The sequence below is a fragment of the Lethenteron reissneri genome, chromosome 43, assembly GCF_015708825.2.
Source record: "Lethenteron reissneri isolate LAM-NWPU_2019-01 chromosome 43, ASM1570882v1, whole genome shotgun sequence".
In the NCBI taxonomy this organism is placed as follows: Eukaryota; Metazoa; Chordata; class Hyperoartia; order Petromyzontiformes; family Petromyzontidae; genus Lethenteron; species Lethenteron reissneri.
Window position 1 is genome coordinate 5,734,112 of NC_083821.1, and position 15,818 is coordinate 5,749,929.

Here is a 15,818-nt window from a genome sequence, read left to right on the forward strand (position 1 = left end):
TTTTTTTATTTCTTAAATCATCTATTGCATATTACAAATTATTTTCTGCCTCTGTTGGTAAACACAATATGGCACCATTTTTGTCTTCCCACCGTCCCAATCTGGCTGAACCCATCACGTATCATTTCTCTCTCATTTCTCCAAACGCACCCTGCTTGCTACAACACGACTCTCCATCCCCGACAATGGCTGCAAGCTCCGATGAAGAAACGCTTGGGGAACCTCGTTGTGTAGCAAGAACGGTCTGTCAACGGAATTAGTCAAAGTATTGACAAAAAGGCACTTTGACAAGGTTTTACATTTTGGGGCGAGCAGAGAAAGGAACCCCCCCCCCCCCCAACGGCACCGGTTCCGCCGTCGTGCATCTAATAAAATTCGACAACTCGGTAATGAAATAAAAAAACAAAACTCCAACAAAAATACTGACTTCATTGGCTCTCTGCTGTTTTTGTGTCAACTTACTGAAAAGAAAGAAATGCGATGAGATAACGGAACAACAAAAATAATCGTCGCCGCACAATACCAGAGGGGCGGGGAATCACAAATTGCAAACCTAACATTTAGGAAAATGTTTGCATTTACGCAATTTGTTCTGAATGAATGCAATGTTACGAAACACCCAGCTTAACTGCTTAGATTTCCTGTTTTTTCTTTCCTCTTTTCGGCATAGCAAATCACAGCGTTAATTGAAAGCATGTTTAATTCGTTACAAAAGATATTTCGCTGAACGCTTGTTGTGTGTGACCTACGCCAATATAAAATACAATTTTTTAGTTTAGTACCACGTAAATAGTAGCACATCCTGCACCCTTCAATATGGAATACAATATACCGGTAGTTATTTCCTCTGCCAGCTGCCTGGTTGTACACTCATTCTCAATGTACGTCGTGTATAAATAAGATATTACATTCACATAATGGCGAATCTTCATTGGAGTCAAAGTGAGTGTGCGTACACAATCCGAGTATGAACACTTTTCAATTGAAAAGCAGCAAAACCAGGTTACCTTGAACTTAAAAAATAAAATCATCCTTGCCTACGAATACTATACCGAAGACCAATTAGCCCTTGATTTTTAGACAATTTGCATAACCACATAGCCATTGTTCTAGGTCACAATCATACGAGGAAACGTGCATTTGAGCCGATATCCTCGAACTGCGGGCAGCGATGACCACTTTGCAGGACTTTAAGAGGACAACTTTTATCCCCAAAACAAGATACCTAGGGGCTGTCAAATTCATCAAGGACCCGACCTGGCAGTTGGTAAGCAAGTGGCAATTGGGAGAGAGGTAACAGGAACAAGGTTTGCATTTGTGTTTACACGGAACTTAGTTCTGGGGATGAATTTTAAAAACGCAGTCCATCAGGAAATGTTGCACCGAACAAGTGTGCTATAACGTGATTGGTTGAGGAAGGTATCCCTGCAAACAGAATACGACGAACGGATAACGGAGATGAAGATCGATGCTGTTTTTTTCTTTCCCACCCACCCCGCCCCCCCACCCCCCCCCCCCCCCCCCCCATTCGTAAAAACTTTGCTCTCACAATAAAGGTTCGCCAGTATAGCGCAAACTCGTCCGTGTGCTTGTCCAGCCTTGCATTACTGTGAGAGCGCTCCTCTTGCCGACCGGAAAGCCGACGGTGCTCCCCACAGCCACTGGGAACGGGTCCACACGCGCGCACGGCAGCGAGCAAACGAACGACATTTCCACGCACGCGCACACGCACGAGCCAAACATACACCTCGTTACGCTACAGATTCATGCGATACACTTGGCCAGTATTTTGTGCAGCATTCAGGGCTTGACATCAGGGCCACACGCGGCTTGGCTCACGAGATACAATTAAAAATAAATAGGTTTGCAATTTTGAGAAGTACAAAAGTGCAGCATTACAGAAAAGCGTACGTCACACACCGACTGTACATAGTGTTACATCGACACACACGGAGAGGCATTTTTTTTTTAAAATCAGTTGCTTTTGACCCAGGTTTAAGGCATGTATAGAAAACACTATACGACGAGCTCTAAACAAAATCTGCCCTGCACACCTTTCCAAAACCTTCAGTAGTATAGGTTCTTACCGAACGGGTGCAAGGAAGCAAGACAATGAGCCTCAACTTGCCCGTACCACAGCACCAGATTTCACCGCACCCCCCCAATTCTCAATGGAGTGCCGCAAATGAACAGACTTTGCGCGCTCAATATGCTGCGCGTAGAAACCCTTCGCTTCTGCCCATGCCTCGCCATCGTATGGAGCCCCGTTTTATAAAATGATAACGCACACTGCAAACACCACTTGCAGTGTCACCCAGTGTACAGCCCTGTACCAAAGAGACAGCTAGCATAATTGCTCACAATCATAAATAGAATTGTTTTCTTGCCTGTAAACAGCACTTCTGTTACTTTCTTGGCATTCCGCAATGCACGATTCAAAATAAACGTAATTCAATGAGGTAGCTCGACACGAGAAATATTGTATTTCGCCACTTTTCTTGTTTATATTCGCTATTGTGATTGAAAGTTGTAGTATAGTTGAAACTTGAGAAAGTCGCTGAAAAATGTATCGCAGTTTGGTTGATCTGTAGTCTTTTGGAAACGGAAAAATAAATTACGGCAATAACACAAATGGAAACATTTACACTCTTTTCAATGGTACTGCTACCACCTTTTTTGGTGCCTACTTTTTAAGTTGGTAGTGCACGATAAAGCAGTGGGTTGGTTTGGGTCTCACAAAGTAGATTGTACGTGCGTTCCTTGTTCCAAGCAAGACCCTTTAATACTGCATGCCGCTCTAGCACACACCCTCGCTGGAATCTCCCAGCCAGAGGAGGGGAAATTCACAGCGCGGATTGAACTTCATGATCTTCTAATTTATTTTGGATGAACAGAAGCACCCCAGGCAGACGACTCTCGATGAGTATGTGTATTTGGACTGGATAATTACTCTTAAGATTTCCAAATGCGTTTAGATCCGAGTTTTCCCAACTGTATCAACAGGGAACTAATCCGCCATAAGACTGCATCTCCATGGATTGGATTTGCTAGCAAGGCTAATCACAGCAGACCTTCGTTTGTCAAAAATGTCCTGCCATATTGCCGTGTGATAAAATGTTCTCGCACGTGGATCTGTGGTAATGTCTGCTTGTTCTCAAGACAAACTTGCAGTCAACTAAAATTTTATTTTGTTTTATTTTACCAAGGCCCATTGTGAGCGATAGTTATTTTCCAAAAGTGACCAGGCCACAAATGATAGCTCAAAAAATTGGCTTATCACGTGGAAATCTATAGCAGCCAAATACTCTAAAAACGTTTCTAAATGTGGAAGGAATGGCCGAAAAGACCTGGAGAAAAATCCATGTGACCATGGGGAGGACATGCCAACTCGAAATATACATGTGTCACAGGGTCAGGATCGAACCCACGACCTCATGCATGATTTATTGACGTCCAACAATTTTTATTTTTGTAAACTAATCATCTCTTTGTAGGCAGTACAAACAATCAAACGCTTGAAAAAGAACACTGCTGCTTGTATTGCATTTACAATTTGAGTGGAAGCCTTAACGCTCTAAGCCAGTAAGGAAGCGTTTGGATAATCGAGTGAATTCATTATGGTATGGACACGGACAAACTGTTCCTTTACCATTTTGAAAGCAGTTTAATTAAGGCTGGTTATATGGTTGTTCAATAATATTGATAGTTAGTGCATTTAATGATAGAAAATAATATATAGCCTGAAATAAAAAGTTAATAGGGTTAACAAATGGAAACAAGGAAGTAGATGTATCAGAGCAAGATGCCAAATTCGAAAGGGCACCAGGACAAGCCGCAAGATTTACTTCAATATAGAAAAGGATATCATTGTCAATGTTCATCTGTTGATTATTGAAAAAAAACTCCTGCTTCCACGGTTAGATATGGCAAAAAAAAAGTCCATGATACATACCATTGTTTTTTTTCGTTTCAACAGAAGTAAAATGAATATTTACGCTCAAATCGCATAAGCCAATTTCGTAAATTTGCAGGACTCTCCGTTTTTTTTCCTGCTGCCAGCTCTCAATCTCTGTACATCTGCCACCTTGTCGTCATGAATCCTTCCTAGTTACGGTGTGTGCACCTCAGTCGTAATTATTGCGACGCGCCAAAAACAATGAAGAGTACCCGTTAACTCCTTCAAGATATTGCTAAGTTTTTCTAAGGTACAGGGCTGTAACACCATGCTCAACATGAGCTCTAAACACCCCCCACCCCCCCCCAATTTGCCTCTCCCTCCACAGTTCCTCGGTTGCGCAACTTCCCGAGCGTTCCATTCACCTTGTGGTGTAATTGCTGTGCAGTACAAACACCTTCAGCTGTCAGAAATTGAAGATTTCTAAATGAACTCGATTTCCAGTATGGGTTTTGATGATTTCTTTAGTTAACATTATTATACTGCTGGTGGGAACAAGGCTCAAGGAATGATTTGGTGCTCAGTATTCAGAAAGGACTTAGAAACTGTCATTAAGAAGACAATACGCTGGACATATGCACTAAATGGAATAAGCTTTAACATGCAACTCATTATAGAAATATTTTTTTGTTATTCTCGTTCAATTCTTTCTTTTACAAACTAGCAATTCTGCATCACCGATACCTCGGTGCATTCAATAAGCACATCCTTAATTCTCTCTCAAGCACCAGCATAATCATCACTTGCATCTCAAAGTGAAAACTACTCTACCTCCAGTACCAATTCAGCCTCATCCAAATTCATCAATGCACCCCCCCCCACTTCGTTATTTTTGCCCTGCGCGCACTCCGCACGCGCACTCGGCACGTGACCAGTGAAAGGTCAATGGGTAAACAAGATCCGTCAAAGTACGAACGGTGATAACCGGCCACGCTCGTTTGAAATAGCCTCATTTTCTTGCCCGATAAACACCACTTGCATGTACTTCACAATGGTTTACAATAACTGGTACCTAAGCTATAACCACAAACACAAAAACATGACCCATCTTTTACCACCAGATTCTGAAATTGACTAGCTAAAAGCGAGATCAAGTGCAAGTTTTGGAGAATTAAGCAAAAGTGTGCTTTTTCTTTTTTTCACGCAACACGGGATGTGTCACGTCGTTGTACAGTGTCATATTTTTGTTAACGGTTTTATATTTCATTAAATTTAACTTTATGCCAAACCCCACCTGAAGCGGGCTGTAAACTAAGAGCATGCGTTCATGGCAAGGCCACTGCACACCGCGGCAAAGAGTAGCAAAATGAGAAGTTACAAGCACAATGCATTTTTACATCTTTCTCCAACTCTTTTTTTTCCTCTGTACAGCAAAAAAGCCAAGCCGGTGAAGACCCTGATGAATCACAGTACCCTGCCCGTGCGGCGGTTTAGGGAAGCGAGGGGGTGGGGCGGAGGCTTTAAGTGGTAAAACAACCTCATTTGTAACGGAGCACATTCCCCCTTTCAAAACGATTTATTTTCTCCATGCGCTCAATATTGATGCTACTCGCAAGCTAAGGGCACCGGAGCGTGTGCCACTCTCGTTCAAGTTGCATTGTGTATTTTTTCTTAAAATAAGATAAAAAATAAAATATATATATTAAAATTATGTTCTACCATACACAGTGTTCGAATGGGGAATAGTCTGGCCAGAGTGTAGGTTAAAAGGGGAGGGGGGGGGGGCATTTGGCTCGTTAAGTTCATTAAATACAATGCTCTAGGCTCTGTCAAAAGCCTAAATCGCGTAGGGGCAGGTGGTGCCGTGTGGTTGTCACCTGGCCCCCTCCCCCTGCCTATGGCTTGCTTTGTGGAAGTGGGACAATGGGAGATGAGGTACCCCCATCTTCCATTCTGCAGGTAAAGGAGGTCAGGTGCGAGCAGAGGACTCCACTCATCACCGCCCCAGAGCCAAACACCGAATCTCAGCTTGCGCTGCCCTCCCCTCCCCGTGCCAGCAACCCAATCCCTGTTCATTCGACCGCAGCTCAAGGCAATGGATTAAGGTAACGGATGTGTGTGTGTGTTTCTTATTACCATTATTTTCTTTATGGTTTACCGTAAAGATTTTATTCTTAAAGCCAACAGGAGGTAATATCACACACCCTGGCCCCCCTAAACCTTCTTTCCGGTGGGCAGCAATTGCAGCAAAAGGCAATGGGATGGGAGTTCTCTTCCCCTTCTCTCTCCTCCCTGCCTGCGCTGGGGCCGTCAATCTGTCTGTCCGGCCGGCCGTGCATCTGTCCGGCGAACTCAGGCGAAGTACATGGTGCGCAGCGTGTCCTGGTGGACCTGAACCGCCTTGGCCAGTGCCTGGGGGTCGCGTCCGTTGCCCTGACCCGAGGCGTGGCTGCCCTCCGCACTGCTTCACACACACACACACGTGCGTGCAGACACACACACACACAGGTGCGCGCAAGCAAGCCGTTGAGACGGCAGTTGGCGCACGAGTGCATGGGCACACAGACATCCGATTAGATTCCCACATACGGCCTGTGAAAAACAACCACGGTATTTATGTATCCCAGAAATCTTTAGTGGAGCTCAGCACTTAAAAAAAGGGTCCAACATGAGAATATTTGGCCAAATTTAAGTGTTTTGATGCAGGGAGGAAACTGAAGCTTCTAGAGGAAATCCACCATTTGCTGGAAGGAGTAAAACTTAAAGGGCTCTGCCCAGAATGGGTTAGGAACGAACTTTCTATACTGACATTGATAACTTTGTAGCAAAGCAGATTTTGGAGTGTCAGAAATGTACACAATCCATCAACCCTTTCCTCCGAAAAATCACTCGCGCCACCACATTCGATTTGAACTGCGTCAATGTACTGCAGTTAAATTCTCAAACAGATTCAAATTATTTTATTTCTACAAACGGGTGCCGGACAAGCGTCGCCACACACGCGCACGCTCCAATGGAAACGCTCTAGACATCGCGGCCGTTGGTTGGTGCCCATGCTCACCTGTCATACTCCTTGTCGACCAGGTGGTACCGCGCTCGGAAGGCAACCAGGTGGGCGTAGTAGGCGGGCGCGGGGATGGACACGGATCGCGTGCATCGCACGTACGTGTGGCACAGCTGGTAGGTGAGCACCTGCAGCTCGTCCGCCGAGAAGTGATTGTCGTCCCAGAGCACGTGGTAGTGCGATGGCCGACTTGTGCCCTGCGAACGCATCGTAGGTTTTACAGCAAACCAATCAGCATTGACTAACCGAGTAATATTTTTAACCGTACTTCCTAACATTAAAATTGTATTTTTAAGTAATCTATTGTTCACTTGTAGATGTAAGCTGTCGAAGAGCTGCCTTCTCTGTTGAAGGAAAACTGGAATAAAATTAAGAGGCTGATGGTAACGGAGCAACGTTCCAATATTCCCAACATAGAACGATGTATTAGTTCTTAAAGTCAAATATTTATTCTATTACATGATTGTAGGATCGTTGGAACTCACGGAACTGGTAGCATTTCATTTGAAACGTGTGCCATCTAGTGATGAATCTTGAAAATTGGCACTATCATCCAAAAAGACTCGAATGTAAATCCAAACAACCTTGACCAATTATATTGAGCAGCAGGAGCATCCTCCGATTAGCACGGCTGGCTACATACGGTGCGCGAAAGAAGTTCAACACGCATGCATACATCCTCTGGTGGGTAAGCACCATGGGCCCCAGCACACAGGAAAGTCAAATGTATTAATGGGTCTGTAGAAAAGGAGCTTTGACATGTACCGTCTTTTTTGACTGCAATTCACCTTCCTTATCAAGGTCTACTACATGAAAAAAATTTATCGTCAAATCTAGTCCATTTTTTTTTTTCGATTTAAAGCTTTCGTGACTGCAGAAATTCATCTTCTTGGTTCTTTTGGTAAAGTCACGTAGAAGGGAAGTAATAAAATAATAAAACATGATAAAACAATTTTCACGACGTTTCGGCCACAACGCAAGCAGCCGTCCTCAGGTGAAAACCAGGTCTGCCGAGGCGACAGCGTCATTCAGACGCGTCATTCAGACGCTGTCGCCTCGACAGACCTGGTTTTAACCTGAGGACGGCTGCTTGCGTTGTGGCCGAAACGTCGTGAAAATTGTTTTATTATGTTTTATTTGTATTATTTTATTACTTCCCTTCTACGTGACTTTACCGAAAGAACCAAGAAGATAAACGTTAGCATTTACAAGCTAAGAGGCATGCACCATATGTTTGCTATTGTTCCTAGCAATGCATTCCATTAAGCAGCACGCTCTGGACACAGCTGGAGAAAGTAATTAAACACAATGTTTCCATTTCTTGAACGCCCTTGCAAACCGAGATGTTTCCACCTCAATGGATTTCCCAAGCGAAGTATTTAAATGAATACATTCGCAGGCAACCGTTTCCATTTCATGGGAGTAAAAGGCAGTCCAGGTCACTGTGAACGGAGCAGGGCTTCTTGCGAACATCGCCAACATCAAATATACACGTGTCAAATCTGAATGAGTGAACTTGGCATTGCACTATGCACATAGCAGTGAATTACAAACCAGAATCCAGCACACACACACTTTATTTCTAATTTGTTCATTTGGTACCATGTAATATTTACAGTATCTTCCCTTCTACGTGACTTTACCGAAAGAACCAAGAAGATAGTCCATTTTTGTTTTAGCTTTTTATATTATTGTATCCTAATTTACTTGCTGTAATCCCAGGTACCGCTTGCAAGAGACGCAACGAGAATAGGCATGTCTTTCATCTCCTCGATAAATAAAAGCTGCTACGACTACCGCTTAAGGCCCCGGGGCCTCTCACACCCTTCATAAGACTCACTGGCAAACTAATCCTTCAAATGTATGTATGTTGAACTTCTTCCGAACCGTACATAGCCAACCGTGCTAATCAGAGGTGCAGGACAACAAAACTAAACACAAAAAGCAGTGCTGAAGAAATTCGTTTTCAATTTCGACGAAGTGCATCGCTCCAGTGCCTTCCTAATATCGTAAAGGAAGAGCGAGCGTTCCAGACGGCCGCAGACGCCCATCTGAAAGCGCGCGGCGCGGTACCGGTCTTCACCTGGATGCCCGCGTGGCTGCAGAGGTAGAAGTCGAACTCCGTTGGGTGCGTGATCTTCGTGTCGACTGTTGTGCCCGCGGGGATGTTGCCACTCTTCCCGATCTGATGACGGACGAAGAAGAGGGGGAAAAAATTACAAACCAACTATTCACATTTCCAGTCAAGCAGTCTTGGAAGCAACCATCCCCCACCTCGCTGGTGCCTTTAGTAGGCAGTTAGCTTTTCTTGTAAATAATATTTTTCAAAAAACAGTCACAAAACTTGAAAAAGTCTGTCAGTGCCAGTACCTAAAATGTTGAATTTACATTTTACTGTAACTCTCTACTACTCGATCTCCCAGCATATGCATTCATTCCACTTCAACAGATCCAAAATACATCTGCACGTTTCATTTACAAATTACCACACTGCTCCCGCACCTCCGCCCATCTTATAGAAATACACTGGCTCCTCATCTACTCCCAGTGTCTATTCAAGCTCCTTGCACGCTGGTATTTAAATCTCTTCATGGCCTCGCTTCCCTCGCCTCGTTTCACGTCTCCTCCCGCCCGCTCTCAATCTCTCCTACTCCACACTTCCCCCCCCCCTATCCTTGCGCACAATCCTGTTTCTGCTACTTTTCCCTACTTGCCCCCGGTACTGGAACAAACTTCCCCTCCATTTGAAGCGAGACGCACGCTCCCTCAAGACCCACCTCTTCTCCCTGGCCCATCCTTAGGCACCCCCGTAATTCCAGTACCCACTAACCACCCTCCCCATTCCCTATCCCTATTCACCGTATCACTTTTAGTTACCCTAATTGTACCACTCATAACCCTTGTGAAGCGCCTTGGATAAAAGCATTATATAAATATAAGATAAGAACACCAGTTAGTCATTTGAACATCACTACCTGCTGAACATCACTACCTAGAAAATTACATAAAGGAATGATATCAAAAATAAAATTGGAACATCCCACTCTTAATGACACATTTTCTAACAATATTTGGAAAGCACCTTCAAGCTAGCCTAAGATTATAATCAGACAGAAATTGAACCTCACTGTAAACTAGTTCATACTAAAAGTGGCAACTCAATAAGTCTTCATGAACAATCCCAAAACTATATGAGATTATAAAATATTTTAGTAATAGGTTTTTACCCTTTCAATGGCTACAAAACTGACACCTTTATACAAGGGATCATGTTTGCAATAACCACAACACAAGCAGTCAAAATGCAAACAAAAAGAAACAACTCTGATAATGATATGCACTGTCCTTGAAGTTGATTAGTCCACACATTTTGACTGCTTGTGTTTTGGTTATTGCAAACATGATCCCTTGTATAAAGGTGTCAGTTTTTGTACCAGTTGAAAGGATAAAAACCTATTACTATATTTTGCCACTGGTAAAGGAGGTCTCATAGTATAAAATGTTTGTTTGCCCAGACAGCATCACTAACCCTCTCATTGCGGTCGGCGCAGAAGAGGCGAGTGTGGTGGCGTTTCTGTACAACGATGAAGGTGATTCCTGGCCGATACTCCTTCTCTAGCCTGATGCACGCCTCACGGATGGCGAGCAGCTCGTGGTATAGAACCTGGGGCGTGAAAAAGGGGACACACGCAACATAACCGACGTCAATAGAGGCTGCATGAAAAAAACAAAGACTAGTGATTTTTTATTTCTTCGTTACTCAGATCGATTTGCGGAAACTCGCCGAGCTGCGAGATGGGGATGGATTATCTGAACTTCGAGCAAACCTGTTTCTTCCCAAAATAAATTCTCTAGATTTTTATCAATGTGGCGACAACTGCCAGCAACACAGCTGGTGTGGTGGTTGAAACGGCTCATGCGTGGCAAACGCGCCACAACCTAATTTACCTCATTTGTATTTTTTTATGAATAAGTTACAAATTTTGCTCATCAGTTAAGTTTTTTGCTCCACTCCTCCCCCCCAAAAAAAATTCTCCAAACAGCATTTTCATATACTTTTTTAAATTTGAAATAGTTTTAATGCAAAACATCCCTGAAAGAGAAATCAGAAAAACAGCCCCTTAACTTATTTTTCATCTTTGCAAAGCATGAAACTGTATGTCAGACAGGCCAAGGCACAGCTTAGGTCTGAATCTGTACAAAAACCAGGCCGGTTGTTGTTTTGGGGTCTCGTGGTTTATCGAGTACAGGACAATGCAAAGCACACGGCACGACAGGCGATCGTAGCGGGCACCTGCTGGAACTGGCCCTCGGAGACGCCGTCCCGGTAGAAGATGATGCGCGTGGGCTTGAAGCGCGTCGACTTGTAGAACTGGATGAGCAGCTCGCGCACCATGGACGAGAGATCGTGGATGATCTCCTGCCGGTGTTGCTGCACGCGCACCGTGGCGCAGTAGCGGCTCGGGTGGGCATCCATGCTACCCACCACCTGCAAACGCGCACACCGACGCCTTGAATACCACTTTTCAAGAAAGAACTGGCTAGCCCCTTGTGCACGGGTACAACCCGAGATTTTAAAAAAAGGAAGTGTTCTTCAAAAAAAACGAGCGTACGACGAAATTTGGTAAAACGGGAATGTATACTCTTAGAGAAGCTCAGGCCCCAGGGTCAATCCTGTAAGGCCTACTCGATTAAAAGCCTTTGGAGTCACATGGTCTCTCAGAACAATTGCCCATCAAACATGAAAATGTCCAAACCAATGGATATACTTCACACTGAGACTGGGTTACACAATAAGTGGGTAAGATAAGGAATTCACAGATAATACAACATATTCAAGTATTCTAGCCTCTAGAGAAAAGAGCCACAAGGTTTAACAAAAATCACAAAGGCATATACTGGGCTTTAAGCCCTGATGTAAAAAGATTCAGAATGACAGGAAAAGGAAGATTGTTTTTGTAAAAAAAAATAACTAAAGATCAATGAGGTAAATAAAGAAGAATATGAAATAACGATAACATTCAAATATGAAACTCAATACGAAACTACAAGGCTCTTTTATAATATGTAAAAAACATGCAAATGCCAATTCCGACACTAAAATCACTACATGTAAAGGTTCGCCTGGAACAACTTAACGTTAACGGAACAAGCAAACACAAAATATTAGAGGCGAGGGGACGAACCGCTGCTATCGAAGGCTTCTTTCCGTCTCCCGCTGGAGGGTGTGTCACATCGGCACCCAGGAAGATCACAGGCTGCTGAAACACCGCAGGCCTGCCAGACGAATACACACACCAACGCACATCAATCAACGCGCATTCCATCGTAGCTCGGCCGAAGCATAACATTTTGCAAATAAGTTGAGCAACACCAGAAAGTAAATGGTACAAGAGCTGTGGTGACATCGAAGCTCTGGTAAAGCAAATGTCCAGCAGATATTATTATATTTCATTTGCATACATAAAAAGGTATGCAAACATGAGCAGTGTGTACATTAGACTGCATAAACGCACCCACCGATGCAATCATGCAAAGAGTCAGAGAAAGGTACCCTCATGATTCACATAGCTCAACGCTATTCTTTGAAACTCATATCACCATTATTAAGAGTGGCACAGCCAAGGGAGACCACCCAGTATTTTTATGTATTGCGAGTGGCCACTCCACTTACCGTATGTGAGGCACCAAGATGTTGTTGACCCCCCCAAGCTTGACGTTGATCTTGAGGCAAAGGTTTGAGAGGGTTTGAGGCGAGGTCTTGAGGACGTTCTTCACCTGCACGCACTGCGTCGCCATCCCCAGCAGCGTGTCGCCGACTCGCTTCACCTCCGCTGCACGCATAACACGCACGCACACAAGAGCCTCGTAAGCATGGCTAAAGTTGGCAGCAACTGTCGGGGAAACGAGTGACTTGTGAGGTCATTACCAAGCCTGGCTAGGCTTTCCCATGAACTCAAAATGACGAGAGGCTCGCTGCTAGGCACACGTGGCCAAACGTACATGGGTAGGGATTGAAGCAGGGTTACTCCAAGTGTATGACGCTAACCACTGCGCATGCATTTAAACACACCAGACTGTACTCCTCTTCAATATTGTCATGGGAGCTATTGCTCGACACCCCGTCAATGGAGTCTATCAAGAGCATGGACTCTTAATGGTCACAATACCCCCAGCGCCAACTCTGTACCCATCACTACATCAAGCACCAACAGTAACGAGAAAAACGACACACATGCATCGCTTCTGTAACGTTTTCCAACGTGCGTTTGTTCTTTGGGCATCTAACTAGCGTAACAATGGAACGTTTCAAACTCGCAGAAGATGACATCACACGGCACGCGACGTCGGGCAAGTGCGGTCTCCACGGGCAAAAACGACTACAAAGCACACGTTGTACAAGCAACACACGAGCAGCAGCGGCGTTCCTCACCGTAGACGGGGGTCTTGCCAGGCAGGATGACCACAATGAGCTGCAGGCCCATGTAGGCATTCTTGAGGTGCCGAAACATGGGCTCCACATTCTCAGCTCCTTGTGCATACTTGCAGAAGCATGGCTGACCCTGGATGGGCATGCCTGCGTCCTTCGAGATCTTTCTCAACTGGTCCGTGAAGTTCCTGTCGGTGAGGCACGTGAAAAGAAATTAAATGCTGTAAAAACTCAACGTACAGGTCACAGGCAGTTGGGACTCAGCTACGCGTTTAAGGTGAAGCTTGTTTCGTCCACTTTCAAGTCAATTTCTGATAATTGTTTTTTTACCCTTTTATCTGGCAACAAAACTGACACCTTTTTTACGAGGAGTCATGTTTGCATAGACCACAATACCTGCAGTCATAATGCAAACAAAAACATAACTGTTAATGATATGCACTGTCCTTGAAGTTGATTGTTCCACACCCGAGACAGCTTTCCTTAGAGCCTAGTCTCACATGGGTTGGACCAGATGACGCCAAAAGGCGCAAAAAAAGTGTCAGTTTTGTTGCCAGATAAAAGGGTAAAAAACCAATTATCATATTTTTTACTGGCAAATGAGGTACCAATGGTGTAAGTCAATTTCTGTTTATATAAAACCAGGACTGTTAGGCACTCAAAGATATCAACATTTTCAAATCTGTGGATTATATTAGGTTTGTAATTTAGGTGGCTGGCCTTTCAGTTGAAAGGTTGCTGGTGCAATACCTAAACCAGTTCCCTTGTCAATGCTCTGAAGGTTATCTAACAAGAAGACTGTTGTGAAGACCACACATTGCGTGCTAACACTCTAACTATACAGGAATCCACAAATATTCATGTGTTGTAATCATGGTTAAAATTCTAAAGCAACTTACTGGCATTACCATCAGTCACACAGTCAGCTTAGGACCTACTACCATATTCTGCAGATAAGACACTTTTCCCCGCCTGTATTTTAGAGCAAGAGTCGGGGGTGCGTCGTAAAATACGACATGGGCGCGCTTCCAGATTTGTACAACTTGACATCGAGAATCACCTTTGTAGCGCGTCTTTCTTTTTGGTGTGTCTTATAATCTGAAGAATACGGTAATAAGAATAATTTAACAAGCAAAAGAACATTTGCCGCTCAATCGGCATGCTAGAGGTTAAGGTGGGCCAACACGAGGTTCAACTGCTGCTTACTTCAAGACTTCCTCCCGACACTGCCTCTGTGGTGCGAAGCAAGCGATTGCCCAAACTTTTATTTCAATTCCCGTGAAGAACTGCTTCCCCCGCATGTCCCAGACTCCCTGGTTGGGCGTCGCCACCGCCCGAGTCTTCAGGCACGCGCACACGAGGGAAAGAAAAAACAAACGCACGCACGCAGAGCACGCACGGGCATTAAAAGGTCACGTCCCCTCGGCCTGGACGACAACATCACACAAGTTTCATTCAGAACGTAATTAAAACAAGCAAGACCAGGGCGAGACAGAGCAAACGTGAAAGGTGCGCATCATGCTGCGGTGAATCACTCACAAAGCGGAATGGACAAACACTGCTTCATATCACCAGGAGGGAATGAGAGCAACATTTTCACATGCGTACATATTAAACATCGATAGGCAGGAAGTACTCCGATTATACATTGCATATATATGTTATCCCGATTAAGACTGTAATCACTGCTCACAACTAGCTTGTCCTTTCTGATTTTAAGGAGACAATTAGGGGATGCTATTTGCACGCTTGTGAAAATGGCAAGAATGAGAAAAGCTAAAACAAGACATTCACAAGAAAACTTTACCATTGAAAATTACTCAAAGCACTTGCTTGGGTCACATTATAATTAAAATTTTTTAATGCAAGGCCATTTCAACACGAATGGACTTCCCCCCAATGTTATCATTCAAAACATCAGGTTCAATATTCTGTTTCAATCTAACTATAACCCCAAGGACTTCATTCCTAAACCAGGTCAATAAACAGTATCCCATTTCCAGGATAATACCTCAATATATTATTACCAATATTCTTTGGGTCTTTCGGTAAAGTCACATAGAAAGGTTAAAAGAAAATTACAAAAAATAACAAAAAACTACAACGTTTCGATCGCTACAAAAGCGTCCGTCATCATAAAGAGGGGGTTAGCTTCTAAAGGTAAACTGTTGATAAAGGTTTGAAATGAGCGTAGCTAACCCACTCTTACTGATGACGAACGCTTGTGTTTGCGATCAAAACGTCATAGTTATTTGTTATTTTTTGTTATTTTCTTTGAACCTATCTACGTGACTTTACCGAAAAACCCAAATAATTTGAATTCCTGCAGTCACGAAAGCTTTAAGTCAAGATTCCTACCCATTTGAAATTAGGAATACGAATCATACACCCCAAAACCACCACTGCAAACTACCTTCAACACAAAACAC

At 43.9% G+C, this 15,818-nt stretch overlaps 1 protein-coding gene across 5 annotated transcripts in view; it reads right to left on the minus strand.

The window, feature by feature from the left end:
- Nucleotides 1–1,505: 1,505 nt before the first annotated feature.
- LOC133353342 (protein argonaute-2) overlaps nucleotides 1,506–15,818 on the minus strand; it is a 36,264-nt gene continuing 21,951 nt past the window's right edge. For 3 of the 5 annotated variants that reach the window (XM_061569496.1, XM_061569497.1, XM_061569494.1), the window contains exons 11-19: nucleotides 14,596–14,729; nucleotides 13,393–13,577; nucleotides 12,634–12,793; nucleotides 12,146–12,236; nucleotides 11,254–11,448; nucleotides 10,489–10,623; nucleotides 9,043–9,144; nucleotides 6,957–7,156; nucleotides 1,506–6,359 (exon numbers count right to left, since the gene is read on the minus strand). In XM_061569496.1, coding sequence (XP_061425480.1) covers nucleotides 6,248–6,359; nucleotides 6,957–7,156; nucleotides 9,043–9,144; nucleotides 10,489–10,623; nucleotides 11,254–11,448; nucleotides 12,146–12,236; nucleotides 12,634–12,793; nucleotides 13,393–13,577; nucleotides 14,596–14,729 — 1,314 coding nt within the window. In that variant the 3' untranslated portion in view covers nucleotides 1,506–6,247. The remainder of the gene's footprint in view (nucleotides 6,360–6,956; nucleotides 7,157–9,042; nucleotides 9,145–10,488; nucleotides 10,624–11,253; nucleotides 11,449–12,145; nucleotides 12,237–12,633; nucleotides 12,794–13,392; nucleotides 13,578–14,595; nucleotides 14,730–15,818) is intronic. The other 2 variants (XM_061569498.1, XM_061569495.1) reach the window with 1 other exon arrangement.